General features: G+C 46.3%; 1 protein-coding gene across 1 annotated transcript in view; it reads left to right on the plus strand.

Annotated features, from left to right (window-relative positions):
* The first annotated feature begins 3,066 nt into the window (after positions 1-3,066).
* Positions 3,067-14,178, plus strand: part of atad3 (ATPase family AAA domain containing 3) — a 20,863-nt gene continuing 9,751 nt past the window's right edge. The window contains exons 1-10 of the mRNA XM_017687579.2: positions 3,067-3,374; positions 4,258-4,334; positions 5,494-5,595; positions 7,502-7,561; positions 9,017-9,086; positions 9,670-9,835; positions 11,873-11,942; positions 12,025-12,180; positions 13,114-13,170; positions 14,129-14,178. The exon at positions 14,129-14,178 is cut by the window's right edge and continues 76 nt beyond it. Coding sequence (XP_017543068.1) covers positions 3,182-3,374; positions 4,258-4,334; positions 5,494-5,595; positions 7,502-7,561; positions 9,017-9,086; positions 9,670-9,835; positions 11,873-11,942; positions 12,025-12,180; positions 13,114-13,170; positions 14,129-14,178 — 1,001 coding nt within the window. The 5' untranslated portion in view covers positions 3,067-3,181. The remainder of the gene's footprint in view (positions 3,375-4,257; positions 4,335-5,493; positions 5,596-7,501; positions 7,562-9,016; positions 9,087-9,669; positions 9,836-11,872; positions 11,943-12,024; positions 12,181-13,113; positions 13,171-14,128) is intronic.

A 14,178-nucleotide genomic window follows, 5' to 3' on the forward strand; every position in this document is an offset into this window, starting at 1 on the left:
TAGAACTACAGAGTGCAGCTATACGGTCAGTGGAGCTAATAAAGTGGACAGTGAGCGTAGAAACAAGGAGGTGGTCAGAACGTTGTGGCTGACCGGTGTATGATGTATTTCTCTAATACTCAGTGCTGTACCCAGTGCATATATATTTAAATGGACAGTCCAGTGGAAATTAAAAAATATGGTCACTGCTACAGCCGTTCTGAAACGAGCCTCCTCACACTGCGGTGGTCTCTAGAGAAAGGTTTTCTAGTTCAAAGACTAGAAAAAGCCCCTTCTGATGATGCATCTTGAAGGTGGGAGGAGTCTTTCACAAACTACAGTCACACTGAGGTGTATTTTTGGGGGACAGTCAGTGCTGGACAGTAACTGAGTAACTGAGTAAATGTAATTAGTTTCTGTACTTTAGTATTTTTGGTGTATCTGTACTGAAGTTTCTCCGTTCTGGACTTTCTCCTTTCACTCCACTACATTTCAGAGTCTAATATCCGACTTTTTCCTCCTACATTTTGAGAAATCTGTCGTTCCTTTTGGTTTCTGTGTGTATAAAAACGTAACATGTCAAAACGAAAGAAGCGCAAAGCCAGAGCACCAATCAGGGCCCAGCGGTCACTTTGTTTAGAGCTGGTTTTGACCTGTTGGTCAGACCGACCCAGTGCAGCACGCGGTTCAACGTCAGCGCAGCAGCGTAAAACTTTGGGAGAGTCTGTTCAACATAAATGATGAACTAACCTAACTTTGTGTAAATAGAGCTCAATATAGAAATATGTCCACATATGCAGTCGAGACTGACGCGGCTTTTTTCTGAATTTCTACAAACACCATTTCATTTTATAGTAAATGAGTTTGGGCTGGTTTATGTTTATGAACAGACGCCTACAGATCAACATAGTAAAGGAGCTCATCTGTGATCCTGAGTTTAAAGCCAGTTTTTATTCAACTTAAACTTGGAACTAAGTTGTAAATAAATCTGAAACTGAAACTTTGCTTGTGTGTAAAAAGTGATTTCAGAGCCACTCGGTTCTCCCTGATGGAAACTGTTTACCTTCAGTGTTTTGTGCTTATGATCATTTTAATAGACGTCAGCGTCACTAATTAATGACCTTCTATTAAAAGACTGGTTTACCAAGAGAGACGCTGGAGGACTTTCACCTGAAATGAGTTCATGAAGCCAGTCTGGTTATAAAAATGATAACAGGACATCAGAGCCAGAATTACTCTTTTAGTACTTTTACTTTATACTTAAGTACATTTGAAGGGAAATACTTTAGTACTTTTACTCCAGTGGAGGTCTAAAGGGAGGAACTTCTACTTTACTGGAGGAATATTTTACCGTGGGGGTCTCGACTTTAACTCAGGTACAGGGTTTCAGGTACATGGTGATGTATGTAAGAGGACACTGTATAGCTAATGTTACTTCTAGGAAGGTGGATATAACGGGAAACTGGCTATCAGAACCTTTTTATCTCCGTTTTAGCTGGTCATGATCTGGAAACACCAGCTGGCCTTCACTCTGAGAACCATTCATGATGAAAGCACCAACAGAAAAGGTTCAAACCTGCTTAGAATAAAACAGCGACAGTAAAATTCACTGAAATTTGAGCACGTTTCTCCTTCTCTGTGAGGTTTTGATCAGACTAGACGCTGCGCTCTTAAAAAAGAAGGTTCTTCAAGGGTTCTTTAGTAAAGAAAATGGATCTACATAGAACCATGAACACTCAGAACCCTTTACGTGATCAAATGTTGTTTTTTCCTCATTTTTCTTAAGATTGATGAAAATATGCATAAATGTGTAGATGGTTCTATACAGAACCTTTCTGGAAAGGGTTCTTCTACTGTTATTACATCAAGCTCGTCTCAATAGAACCTTTTATAGAGCAATTCTGAAGAACCATTTCACCATGCAGAGAACCTTAAATCATGCAAAGGGTTCTTTGAGTGTTCGTGGTTCTATATAGAACCGCATTCTTTGCTGAAGAACCGTTAAGAACGTCCCAGTTTAGGCCCAGAAGCTCGTCTTAAGGTGAAATGTGCATCTTTGCGTTATTACCGGAGGTTTTGTGTCTATAATCGGCGCTAAACTCAGATTAATGAGGAATAAATGCTTTATAAACACACATAAAACGTTCAGTGTTAAGTACAGCTCAGAAATGGTTCTAAAGGCGGTCATTGGAGAACACTTTAGCACCACAGGGTGAAGAACCTTCTCAAGCAGGGCCTGGTAAACGCTTTGGCCCACTGGAGCCGCCGTAACCGCCGTAACCGCGACTGGGAGGGACTTCAATGTGACCTTTAGAGGACGCGTTTAGGGACCTGTTCCATTCAGGAGCGACGATCCCTAAACCCTCCACCCTACACCCTAAACCCTCCACCCTACACCCTCCTTACTTAAACCGCAGGCCCTCGGGCTGTTCATGGAACATGTTGTGCACACTTTTAAAAGATGGTTCTTCAAGGGTTCTTTAGAACCAGGAGTTCTGTATAGAACCATTGTGGTTCTTTGCACGGTGAAGTGGTTCTTCAAATTGATAGAGAATATAATGTACATGGTTCTGTATAGCACCAGAAAGGGTTCTGCTATCATTGCAAGCTTGACGTCGAAACAATAGCAGAACCCTTCTTGGTGCTAAGTAGAACCTACGAACCTACAGCACGTTCTCCATCCGTATGAAGAACACCTTCATGGTGCGAAGAACCCTCCAATCGTGAAAAGGGTTCTTTGAGTGTTCGTGATGCTACATAGAACCATTTTCTTTACTAAAGAACCCTTGAGGAACCATCTGTTTTCAAGAGGGTAAGCTTGACGTCGAAGCAATGGCAGAACCCTTTTTGGTGCCATGTAGAACCATTTCCATAAAGGTGCTATATAGAACCGAGTACAACACGTTCTCCGTCAATCTGAAGAACCAAAGAAGTATGTAAGCATTGAAGGGTTCCACTTAGAACTTCTCTTTACTAAAGAACCAGCTTTTTTAAGAGCGAGTCTAACATCACCTTGTTCGACTGCAAGTGCCCTAAGTAGGCCGCATTGCTGCCATTTGGAGCGCGCCCCGTTCAGCCCTCAGTCATCGCGAGACTTGGTTCGGCTCCGCAGCAGCGTGACTCGCACACGTGTGTCCGCAGCAGTAGGAACCGGCTCTCGGCTGCAGGTTCTCCGTCCGCCCTCTTCTCCAGAACCAGAACCATGTCGTGGCTGTTTGGTCTGAACCGCGGTCAGCCCGAGCCCCCTCCGGACCTGCCCGTGCCTCCACCGCCGCCGCCTCCGCCGGGGGGCTCGGGGGGCTCCGGGGGAGACAAACCCAAGGACAAGTGGAGCAACTTCGACCCCACCGGGCTGGAGAGGGCGGCCCATGCGGCCCGAGAGCTCGACAAGTCCCGTAAGTGAGAGCCACAGCACCGGCACGCCGAGACGCACAACCCGCCTGAGTTACAGGCAGAGAGAGTCGGGCTTTTCTGGAGAGCCGCGCTGGACGGTGTGAGCTCGGTGTCGCTGACGCTTTGGTCCATTTGTCGCATCGTCTGATGAGTCTTATGACTCTGTAATATCGGTATAAACGTTTTTATCATAAAACCTTTTGGACACTTGTGTTATTTTCCAGGTAAACCGCGCTGGAGCTCAGGTGCTTCAGCACCAGCAGAGCTGACCGAGCTACCGGATAGTCCGGCTGTAAAATAGTCCAGATATGAAGCGTTTCTGTGTGTAAAGTCGGCTCATCGGGTGTGTCGTGTGTTTAAATTCCTATTTTGAAGCTAACCTTTATGTTTTGGCGTTTAAAACGGCGAACTCCGTTTTTTTGTGGTGCATCATGGGAGTTGTAGTTTTTCCGCGACGCCCTTTCCCAACAATCCACGTTCAAATGCTTCGCAACAGAAACTACACGTTTGAAAAAGCAGCTCAGGACTGGAAATGAAGTTGCACTGAAATAGTTTCTGACGTTATTTGGTGTGATGTTCATTTGGACGGAACATATAACTATATAGGGAGACCCGAGGTGGGTGGAGCGCCTATTGTAGTTAAATAAGGGGTCCAGTGTTGGCAGTGAAGGCAGGGGTCAGCAGGCTGTAGGAGGAGTAACTGGTAATTAACTGTGTCTTGATGCACGTGGAGGCTTCCTCGGTCACTCATAGTCAAGGGCAGTAGGTCAGAGGTCACAAAGTGTTTGATCCTGGTTGAGCTGGTGTTGCGGGGGGTTTGACTGCAGCGCTGCTTGCTGACCGTTATGATGAGAACTGATGGATGTCGTGACCTTTGAATCGCAGGTCATGCTAAAGAGGCGCTGGATCTGGCCCGCATGCAGGAGCAGACGGTTCAGATGGAGCATCAGAGTAAGATGAAGGTGAGTTTGCTGGAAATTGAGACGTGAACCTGTCGTCTCGGTCAACTCGGCGGCGCTGCCGTGCAGGTTTAATGTAGCGGTCACACACCTGGTTGTTCACAGGCTCCGAACAGTTTTAATGAAGAGCGCTGTTGGGTTCTAGTGGCGCTGCCGGCCGTGTCGCTCTTTATGAGGGTGATGGTGCCGTAATGCCATTCGCCCTGCCCTCAAGCGCAGGTATGCGGTGCACTAGTCAGAATTCCCGAGTAGTCCCGGCTGGGGCTGGGCGATATGGCCAAAAATGGTATCACGATAAGATTTAGTATCAGTCGATATCGATATCCCGATAAATGTCAAATCATTATTTCTTTCACGTTTGACGGCTGTTTTTTGCTCCTGAGTGGTCAGTTGCCTTTATGGTCAGAACACGAGAAACACTGGCCAACCAGTGGAACATCTCCCAGACCTGTCATGGGACAATGGGAGGAAGCGTCTGGTGAGCTGGAAAAGCTCAGCCGCATTTTTATTTTTAATAGTCATAATTGAATAAAGAAAAGATTATGTGAGCCGTCTGGTCTCGGCTGTCCCGTTACAGACGCCGAACAAGTGGCCGAAACCAGCGCTGACCTGTTGGGTTCGGTAGGTCAGTGATGGATCACACAGCCTTCAGTCCTACCACATCCATACCAGAGCTGATCACAGAGCCCAGACACCAGCCGGCAGGCGACTGGGCTGCTCTATAGTAGTTTGAGGGATGAACTGCAGTATATCAACTCCAGACAAACAGAGTCCGTCTTTCAGGTGCCTGTAAACCGGAATCGGGTGCTGGTAAAGAGGTGAGGTCACTGTAGGTCAGCACAGCTGCGCCACTGATCTCGTCACTCGGACTCAGGAGAGCAGATCGCCGGTCGCGCCGCTCAAACAGGGAATGGGTAGCTCCACGTTTCGGACGTAGCTGAAGTATATCTGGAGACTCGTTTTACTCGTCACCCCCTCTCTAGTCATGCCGAAGTGCGCCCTCTGGTGGCGGCAGCGCTCTGTATCAAACATTTATCAGATGTTTATGGTTCTTATGGTTCTTATGGTTATGGTTTTGTCGCCCAGCCCTAGTTCCACACGGTGTCCGTGTGCTGTGTTCGGTCGGGGCCGTGTACTGACCTGTGGACATGTTTGCTCTCAGGAGTACGAAGCCGCGCTGGAGCAGCTGAAAGGTGATCAGATCCGCATCCAGGCGGAGGAGAGGAGGAAAACGCTGAACGAGGAAACCAAGCAGCATCAGGCGGTGAGAGGCTGTCAGCGCTGTTTACACTCAGACGGGAAACTGCGGCCTTGATTCTGAACGGCTGGCGAGAGGTTTAAACCTGCCCCTCATCCAGCAAGAGGACATCGGTCCTTATTATTATTATTATTATTATTATTATTATTATTATTATTTATTTTTTACTTTTAAATTGAGTTTTACTGTTTTAATACAGTTTAGTGGACAGTAGAAAAAGTCTCCCTTCTTTTTATTGGTTGTCTTTCTGGTCTTTGGCCCCCCAAACCAGAAGTTGGGGCACCCCTTGCTAAAGAGACCGTGTGACCCTGAGGGCTGTAAATATCTCACCTCACAGTTCTGGGGTTAAATATCCTTACAGTGTAAATATCTTAGCTTTTGTTTATTGTGCATTTTTGTGAAGGATAGAGTTTATTTTTCATCTTATTTATTTACTTTTAGTATTTTTATATAGATATATATCTCACTGTTGTCAGAAGAAATACCTCGTATCTCCAAAATGGGAAGTTTACAGGAGAAGGAAGACGTACTTCACGTTTAATGTAATTCAGTGGAATTTTGGGCCGTTAGTTTTGGTCCATTCATCGTGAAATTTCCGTGCGATGTGAAGAGTAGCAGGCGAATTCAAACGGGGTCAAATTGTGAAAAGTGAGAATGGAAGTACGAGGTTTTCTTCTGACGGCAGAGATTTTATATACACTGCTCACTAAAGGTTGGGATGTTTGGCTTTGGGTGAAATTGATGGAAAACATGAAAAGTTCACGCGACAGTGATGTTAGATCATGAAAGTCGGGCGGTTCAGTCGAAGCGTGCGGTGATGATTTCCTCACCTCAAACTATTTACTGAAGCAAAAGCCGCCAGCAGTGGCGGGTAAACCCCAATAAACAGTCTCAGGGTCTCAATAACTCGTCATGCACCTTCAGCATCAACTACAGCTTCACAGCGACGTCTCCTGCTGTTCACCAGTCGTCTCGTTGTCTGCTGAGGCACGGCGTCCCACTCTTCTTGAAGGACGGCCCTCAGGTCATTGAGGTTCTGGGGTACAGAGTTACAAGCCTCTACACGGCGACTCAGCTGATCCCATAGGTTTTCTATGGGATTCAGGTCTGGAGAAAGTGCAGGCCGCTCCATCTGAGGTACCCCAGTCTCCAGCAGCCGCTCCCTAATGATGCCACCTCGATGAGCTGGAGCATCGTCGTCCATGAAGATGAAATGAGGCCTGTGTTGTTCATGCAGAGGCGCAGTGACTGGATTAATGACGTTATTCAGTGGTTTGGGCCACTGGGTCACTGTGCTGTTCACAGTGTAGGGCAGTTCTGTATAGACTGGACACACCTGCCCACACTGTAACACCACCACCACCTCACCGTTGAGCTCCTTGTTGGAGAACAGCAAGTTGTGCAGAAAGTACTGAAACTCCATAAAATGAATAATATAAAGGATCATAAATAAATTAAAGCTTATATATTTACTCTAAGCATATATATATATATGTATATGTGTATAAGGTGTGTGTGTCTCTAAAGCAACAAAGTGCCAAGCTGTAGAAACCTTAAGTAATTAATAAGGTGACTTGCTCTCCCTTTGCTGCTGTAGCACTGAGAACTTCGCCGCTTCCCGGTTTGATTTCTTTCTTTCGCTCTGATTGAGAATCGGAGTTGAGAATATACGGGATGCTCTGATGTCACTGGAGGCTCTTTATACACAGCAGTGAAATACAGGCAGTAATGATAAGGCACACCAGACTGATGTTTGTAATGGATTGAGACTTTTATTTTGAAAAAAAAGGAGCACCTACTTTATTGTAATTATAGTTGAATATGACGAAGTCTAACGTTGTTTATGCAGAGATGTGTAGAAATGTGTAAATCTGTGTGTTGGTGTAATGAGCTTCCTCCTCTCTCCCCACAGAGAGCGCAGTACCAGGATAAACTGGCCAGGCAGCGCTATGAGGACCAGCTACGGCAGCAGGTACTGACCCGTGGCGTGACCTCTCCTCGTAGAGCACCTCCTCCTGTGTTAAAATACATGGACTGTGATCAGAAGCTGTGTATTAACGTTCTGGGTACATTGATGCAGATTTCATGGGCCAGTAAGAGTAACAGATAATGAACACGTTGCCTTGGCCGATATTAACGGATAAACCAGTGATGCTAACGCTGTAATCCCTTTATTACATACCCTGAGCCCATATCAGAGAAGAATGGCTTTTAAATAATAACAGAAAAAAACAGTCCAGTTATACCACTTACAGTCCGTATATGCAAAATAAGCCCCTTTTTAATTCACTGTTTTTGTGATGTCACAAAAACCAACACATTTACACGGATCAGGCCTAAGCCTATGACCACCTCCTTGTTTATGCGCTCATTGTCCATTTTATCAGCTCTGACGTGGTGGTGATGTGTTAGTATATGCTGTGCTGGTGAGAGTGGATCAGACACAGCAGTGCTGCTGGAGTTTTTAAACCCTGTGTCCACTCACTGTCCACTCTATTAGACACTCCTCCCTTGTCGGTCCACCTTGTAGATGTAAAGTCAGAGACGACAGCTCATCTGCTGCTGCACAGTTTGTGCTGGTCATCCTCTAGTCCTTCATCAGTGGTCACAGGACGCTGCCCACAGGACGCTGCCCACAGGACGCTGCCCACAGGACGCTGCCCACAGGACGCTGCCCACAGGACGCTGCCCACAGGACGCTGCTGGCTGGATATTTTTGGTTGGTGGACTGTTCTCAGTCCAGCAGTGACACTGAGGTGTTTAAAAACTCCAGTGCTGTGTCTGATCCACTCAGACCAGCACAACACACACTAACACACCACCACCACGTCAATGTTACTGCAGTGCTGAGAATGACCCACCACCCAAACAGTACCTGCTCTGTGAGGGTCCATGGGGGTCCTGCCCACTGAAGAACAGGGTAACAGAGTATCAGAGAAACAGATGGACTACAGTCTGTAACTGTAGAACTACAGAGTGCAGCTATACAGTAAGTGGAGCTGATAGAGTGGACAGTGAGTGTAGAAACGAGGAGGTGGTCAGAACGTTACGCCTGATTGGTGTGTATACAAACCATATAACCCGACAGCAGTTTGGCCCCGCCCACTCTTGCTGAAGCTGTGAGGCGGGTTTTAGCCTCTGCGTTTGGAGTGAGATGCGATGCAAGGCAGCCGGTCAGAACAGACGCAGCAGCCGGTTTGATACTGAGGGAGAAAATGGTCCTGTAAAGTTATCAGGGGTGTAAATTAACTAGAGAAATTCACAGTATGGGCCCTTTAAAGCTCCGAGGATGCTGCCTGTTAATGCCAACGGCTGCTGCATCACTACATCACTAAAAGCTGTCGGTCGTAAATGAGCGTGATCAGCGCGGTTGGACAGGATGGTCAGCCGTGCAGCTGTGATGCTGCTGTTTCCTTCTCCTTTTCAGCAAGCTCTTAATGAGGAGAACCTGCGGAGGCAGGAGGAGTCTGTGCAGAAGCAGGAGGCCATGAGGAAAGGTACACACACTGCTTCATCCTCCCGCGCGTAGAAATCTCAGCCACAACCTGGCAACCTTTCAGTTTCAGTAAATGGGTAATGAACCTGCAAGTCTGTCCATCAGGCAATAGAACTGCTGTAACTGCGGCTCCATTTAAGGTGGAACGGGAAAATTCCAACGACAACCTGGAGAATCTCTGACCTCAGCTTCATATCACTGAAGAATTAGGGGGGGTGATAATAAATAATTGCCCCCCTCTTTGAAGGTGTATGAGCCCTAAATGTAACTAAAGCCCAGCAGTGAGGAGCTGAACTTTCCCCTCCTCTGCTGTCCCTGCAGACGGGCAGGGTCGCCTACAGAGCGGCGCTAGTAGCTGTTAATGAAGTGATGCTCTTTATTAGAGGGGCTCATTTCAGAGGAAGATCTCAACCACTGCCCTGTAGCTCAGGAACAAGGGGCAGCGCTCCAAAACAAGGGGCAGGGGTGAGAAGAGGAAATGGGACGGGGCCTGAGTGTATATATATAGTGTATTATAATCCGTGTGATTGGTGATTATGGGAGTTGTGAGTGATGTGATGTGATGTGATGTCTGTCTGGTGCAGCCACCATCGAGCACGAGATGGACCTGAGGCACAAGAATGAGATGATGCGGGTGGAGGCCGAGGCTAAAGCTCGAGCGCGGGTGGAGAGGGAGAACGCCGACATCATCCGGGAGCAAATCCGCCTTAAAGCGGCGGAGCACCGTCAGACGGTTCTGGACAGTATCCGGTATGACCATGCGCCCTGAATGCGTACTCGCCCGTACTGACTGCTGAAGCAGGGGTCTCTGTTTGAGACGGTGTCGCATGGCAGAAATATAATATCACAATACTTTTTAATGTTAATGATTTTATTCATTTTCATAAGGAATTTGAGGTTTGATGAGTTGAAATAAACAACCAGAAATGGCGAATTTAGACAACACTATCAGAAGCTGTTACACAGACTCCTTTATTCAGTGTTTAACACACAAAATCATTTAAACGGGACGAGTTATGCTCTTTTTTAGTGAAGCATGCGGTCAGACTTTTACTACTGACCGTTTCTACAATATCTCAGAAAAACAGGCATCACCATAACGATCATATGGCCATACACACTCACTGGCCACTTTATTTGCTAGTAAAAGGCTGGACCCCCTTTTGCCTTCAGAACTGTCTTAAATCTTCATGTCAGACTTTCAACAAGGTGTTGGAAACGTTCCTCAGAGATTCTGGTTGGTTATTTGAGTTCCTGTTGTCTTTCTATCATCTGGAACCAGTCTGCCCGTTCTCCTCTGACCTCTCACATCAACAAGGCATTTTCGTCCACACAACTGACCGCTCACTGGATGTTTCCTCTTTTTCGGACCGTTTTCTGTAAACCCTAGAGATGGTTGTGTGTGAAAATCCCAGCAGATCAGCAGTTTCTGAAATACTCAGACCAGCCCGTCTGGCACCAACAACCACGCCACGTTCAAAGCCCCTTAAATCCCCTTTCTTCCCCGTTCTGATGCTCGGTCTGCACTTCAGCAAGTCGTCTTGACCACCTCTACATGCCTGAATGCAGTGAGCTGCGGCCGTGTGATTGGCTGATTAGCTATTTGTGTTAACAAGCTGCTAGGCTGTACCTAATAAAGTGGCAGGTGAGTGTATATCACTGCTGTGGAAACAAAACCTCACATCTCCACTTTTACCGTTTTTCAGTTTTTGACATATATTGAAAAGGCCTGTTGTTCCGTCCATTGTGTAATGGAAATTTCACTCGGCTGGTTTTTCCTCCTCCTGTGAAGTTTTAGTTGTGGAGGTTATGGTTTCGTTCCCACAGCAGTGATATGTAGTCGTATAGTTTCCAGTCTCTCTTTAAATCTGGGTGGCAGATCTTTACTTGTTTACTTGTTTACTGGAGCTGAATTTTTCCATCTGACGGGTAGATTAGCTTCGTACTGCCTGGTCGCCCAACGGGAGCTCTGAAATCAGCTCGGGCTGATGGTCACGGCGTTGAAAGCAAAATATTACCTACAAGGAGGAGCCTTTCGAGTGGAGACCTGATGCAGCTGCGCATTAAAGCTGTAATTCAGCTGCGAGTAACTTGAGTTATTATTCCCATTCAGACAGGCAGTTGGTCAAACCCGCCCCTGTGGATTCATTCATAACGATACGGCGCGTCGGAAGTCGCCTGACGCGGCTTCTGCGAGCTGCTGCTGGATTGGCGTCTAGATTTCCCCTCAGGGTTACATCTCAGTACCTTTACTCATGGAACATAACTGAACCAGAATCCACTGAAGTGATATTTTCTAAGATGTACTGGCTCCACACGCCCTGTCCCACCTCCAGGCTTTTTATCCGATGGTTTGGTTTTAAAAAGTTAGTTCATAAAAACATATAAATATCTACTTTTCCACTGGGAAGTACTTGTATAAGGTACACAATTGGACCTTAAAACCACTGCTGTACCTTTGGGGGAACGTCTACACTGTTTATTACACTGTTTATTACACTGTTTATTACACTGTATATTTCCAGTGGGATGAAGTGCGATCACTTCTATTTTGCCAGTCCAGAAACGAGGCGTCCTGCTGAAAACTGTACTTTATTTCTAGAAAAAGCGTCTCAGTAAAATGACGCAGCAGTCCGTATTAATATCACGTGAAGCGAGTACTTAATGCATGTAATTTAAACACTGGAGAACCTGTTATGAGTGTTCTGTGTAGGCGCTCTAAGTGAAGTGTTACCGGGTCCTCGCTGTGTTCACGTTAACACTGCAGTGTTGTGTTCTGTCCTTCAGGACTGCCGGTGCCGTGTTCGGCGAGGGCTTCAAGGCTTTTATTTCAGACTGGGACAAAGTGACCGCGACGGTACGTGGCTCTTACTATCAGACGCTACTTCTGCACCGTGAAACAGGCTGCTTGACCTGCGCTGTCTGCTCCGCTCCACTAGGTGGCAGGGTTGACTCTGCTGGCTGTCGGTGTGTATTCTGCGCGGAACGCTACGGGCGTGGCAGCGCGGTACATCGAGGCTCGGCTCGGTAAACCGTCTCTGGTCAGGGAGACTTCGCGCATCACGGTGACGGAGGCCATCAAACACCCCATCAAGGTACAGACGCACATACAGGACCTAACGGAGTAACAGTGTTACGTAATCAGGAGACATGAAGCTGTTACATTACGGTGTGTATGTGTGTGTGTATGGTATATTACAAATGTATGGTACAAGGTATATTAGTATTAGTGATTACTATCAGGATTACATCAAAGGGGGAAAATTTACATAATTAACTAGTTTAGACGTAATCAGAGTGGTTTGGTGTGAAACGCTCGGTTCTAGATAAACGTACCGAGTCAGAACTGCTCACAGTGGTGGTGATGGGAACCAGACGTCCCCCTCTAAAAGCTCCTCACAGTGGTGGTGATGGGAACCAGACGTCCCTCTAAAAGCTCCTACAGAAAGTTCCTACATGAACTGGTTCTGAATTCACTGCCTGATGACTGAGACGCTGTTTTATGAGAGTTTAGAGAACTTCAACTCCATTCATGGTGGAGGGAGACATGCAGGGCGCTGTGCGGCAAAATAGTCCCCAAAGAAAACTCATTATTCCAGATTTTCCACTGTTTTCCATCATCAACATTCCATATAAGCTCAGAAGACTCGTGTAGGTTCTCTGGTGGTTCTGGATGGTAAATAAAGTGTCTATATCTGTGTTGTTGTCATGGCGACGCCTGGTTCCCATCACCACCACTGTAAAGACGTCTGAACCATTTCACACCAAACCCTCTGGATGACTTTGTATCTCAAGCTGAATTATTCAAGCGTTTTGTAAAATTGGTGGACTTCCCCTTTAAAGCCACTCCTGAACGCTGAGCACTCCATGAGTCACTGCTGTCGTTGTTTATTGTTATTATTGCTACGCATGTAAAATATACAGTAAAGAAAAGAGCAGATCTTTTGGGCTTAGTTGATGTACCTTGTTTTCTCTCTCCCCCCCTCTCCCTCTCCCCCTCTCCCTCTCCCTCTCCCTCTCTCCCTCAGATGACCAGGAGGTTGATGAGTAAGCCTCAGGATGCGCTGGAGGGAGTTGTGCTCAGTGTGAGTGAGAACCGCTCCATAAAAATAGATCAGACGTTCTCCGAGCTGCACTGTTTGAGTTCTTTCTGCAGGGTAGACCTTTAGATGTTGATCGTGAGAGACGTTCACCTAAAAATAGATCACTTTAAGCTTTTTAAGAGCCAATATCGGCTCCGTACCGGCCGACCCAGCGTTCCATACACACCCTGTTTGTAATGCAACTGCATCTCCTCAATATCCAAACATCTCTACGTCGTTAGAAACGTCTGTGTGCCGTTTACATTGTGTGAAAATGTCCTGATGCGTGGACCAGTAGAAACGCTCCAGAATCGCCTGGAGTAAAGTCTCCACGCTCATTCTCATTAACAGTAACCAGAGACTCGTTTGCCTCGTTATGTAAAAGTGCCATTTATTATTTTTGGACAGCGACAGGAAAACGAAGTTGTTTCAAGGGTTCTTCGGTAAAGAAAGTGGTTCTTTTGCATGGTGAAAGGGTTCTTCAGATTGCTGGAGAATGTGCTGTAGATGGTTCTAAACAGAACCTTTTTGAAAAGATTTGTCTATTGTTACGATGTGATGCTTGTAAGGTTCTGTTTAGAACCATATATAGAACATTTATGTATGTTTTTTCCGTAAATCTGAAGAACCACTGTAAAAGACTTCATTTAATCATGCAGAGCGTTTTTTAATTGTTCATGGTTCTATATAGGACCATTTCCTTGACTAAAGAACCCTTGAAGAACCATCAGTTTAAGCGTGTACTAGATCTGTTCTCTTTAATATTAGAGATATACGTGTCCACTGCGTATCGTTATCAAACATCTGTTAATTGATTAGTTCTGATTGACCCGTCAGCTGCACTAGACTAAAGCATGTCCATAATAATGGAAGCGGTCACAGATTGATGGAACCAAAATACGGGCTGGAGCCGTTTCCATGGCAACCCAACGGAACTGAAATGTGTCTCATCTCCCCACAGCCGTCGCTGGAGGAGCGCGTCCGTGACATCGCCATAGCAACGCGCAACAC

Source organism: Pygocentrus nattereri, chromosome 21 (assembly GCF_015220715.1).
Source record: "Pygocentrus nattereri isolate fPygNat1 chromosome 21, fPygNat1.pri, whole genome shotgun sequence".
Lineage (NCBI taxonomy): Eukaryota > Metazoa > Chordata > Actinopteri > Characiformes > Serrasalmidae > Pygocentrus > Pygocentrus nattereri.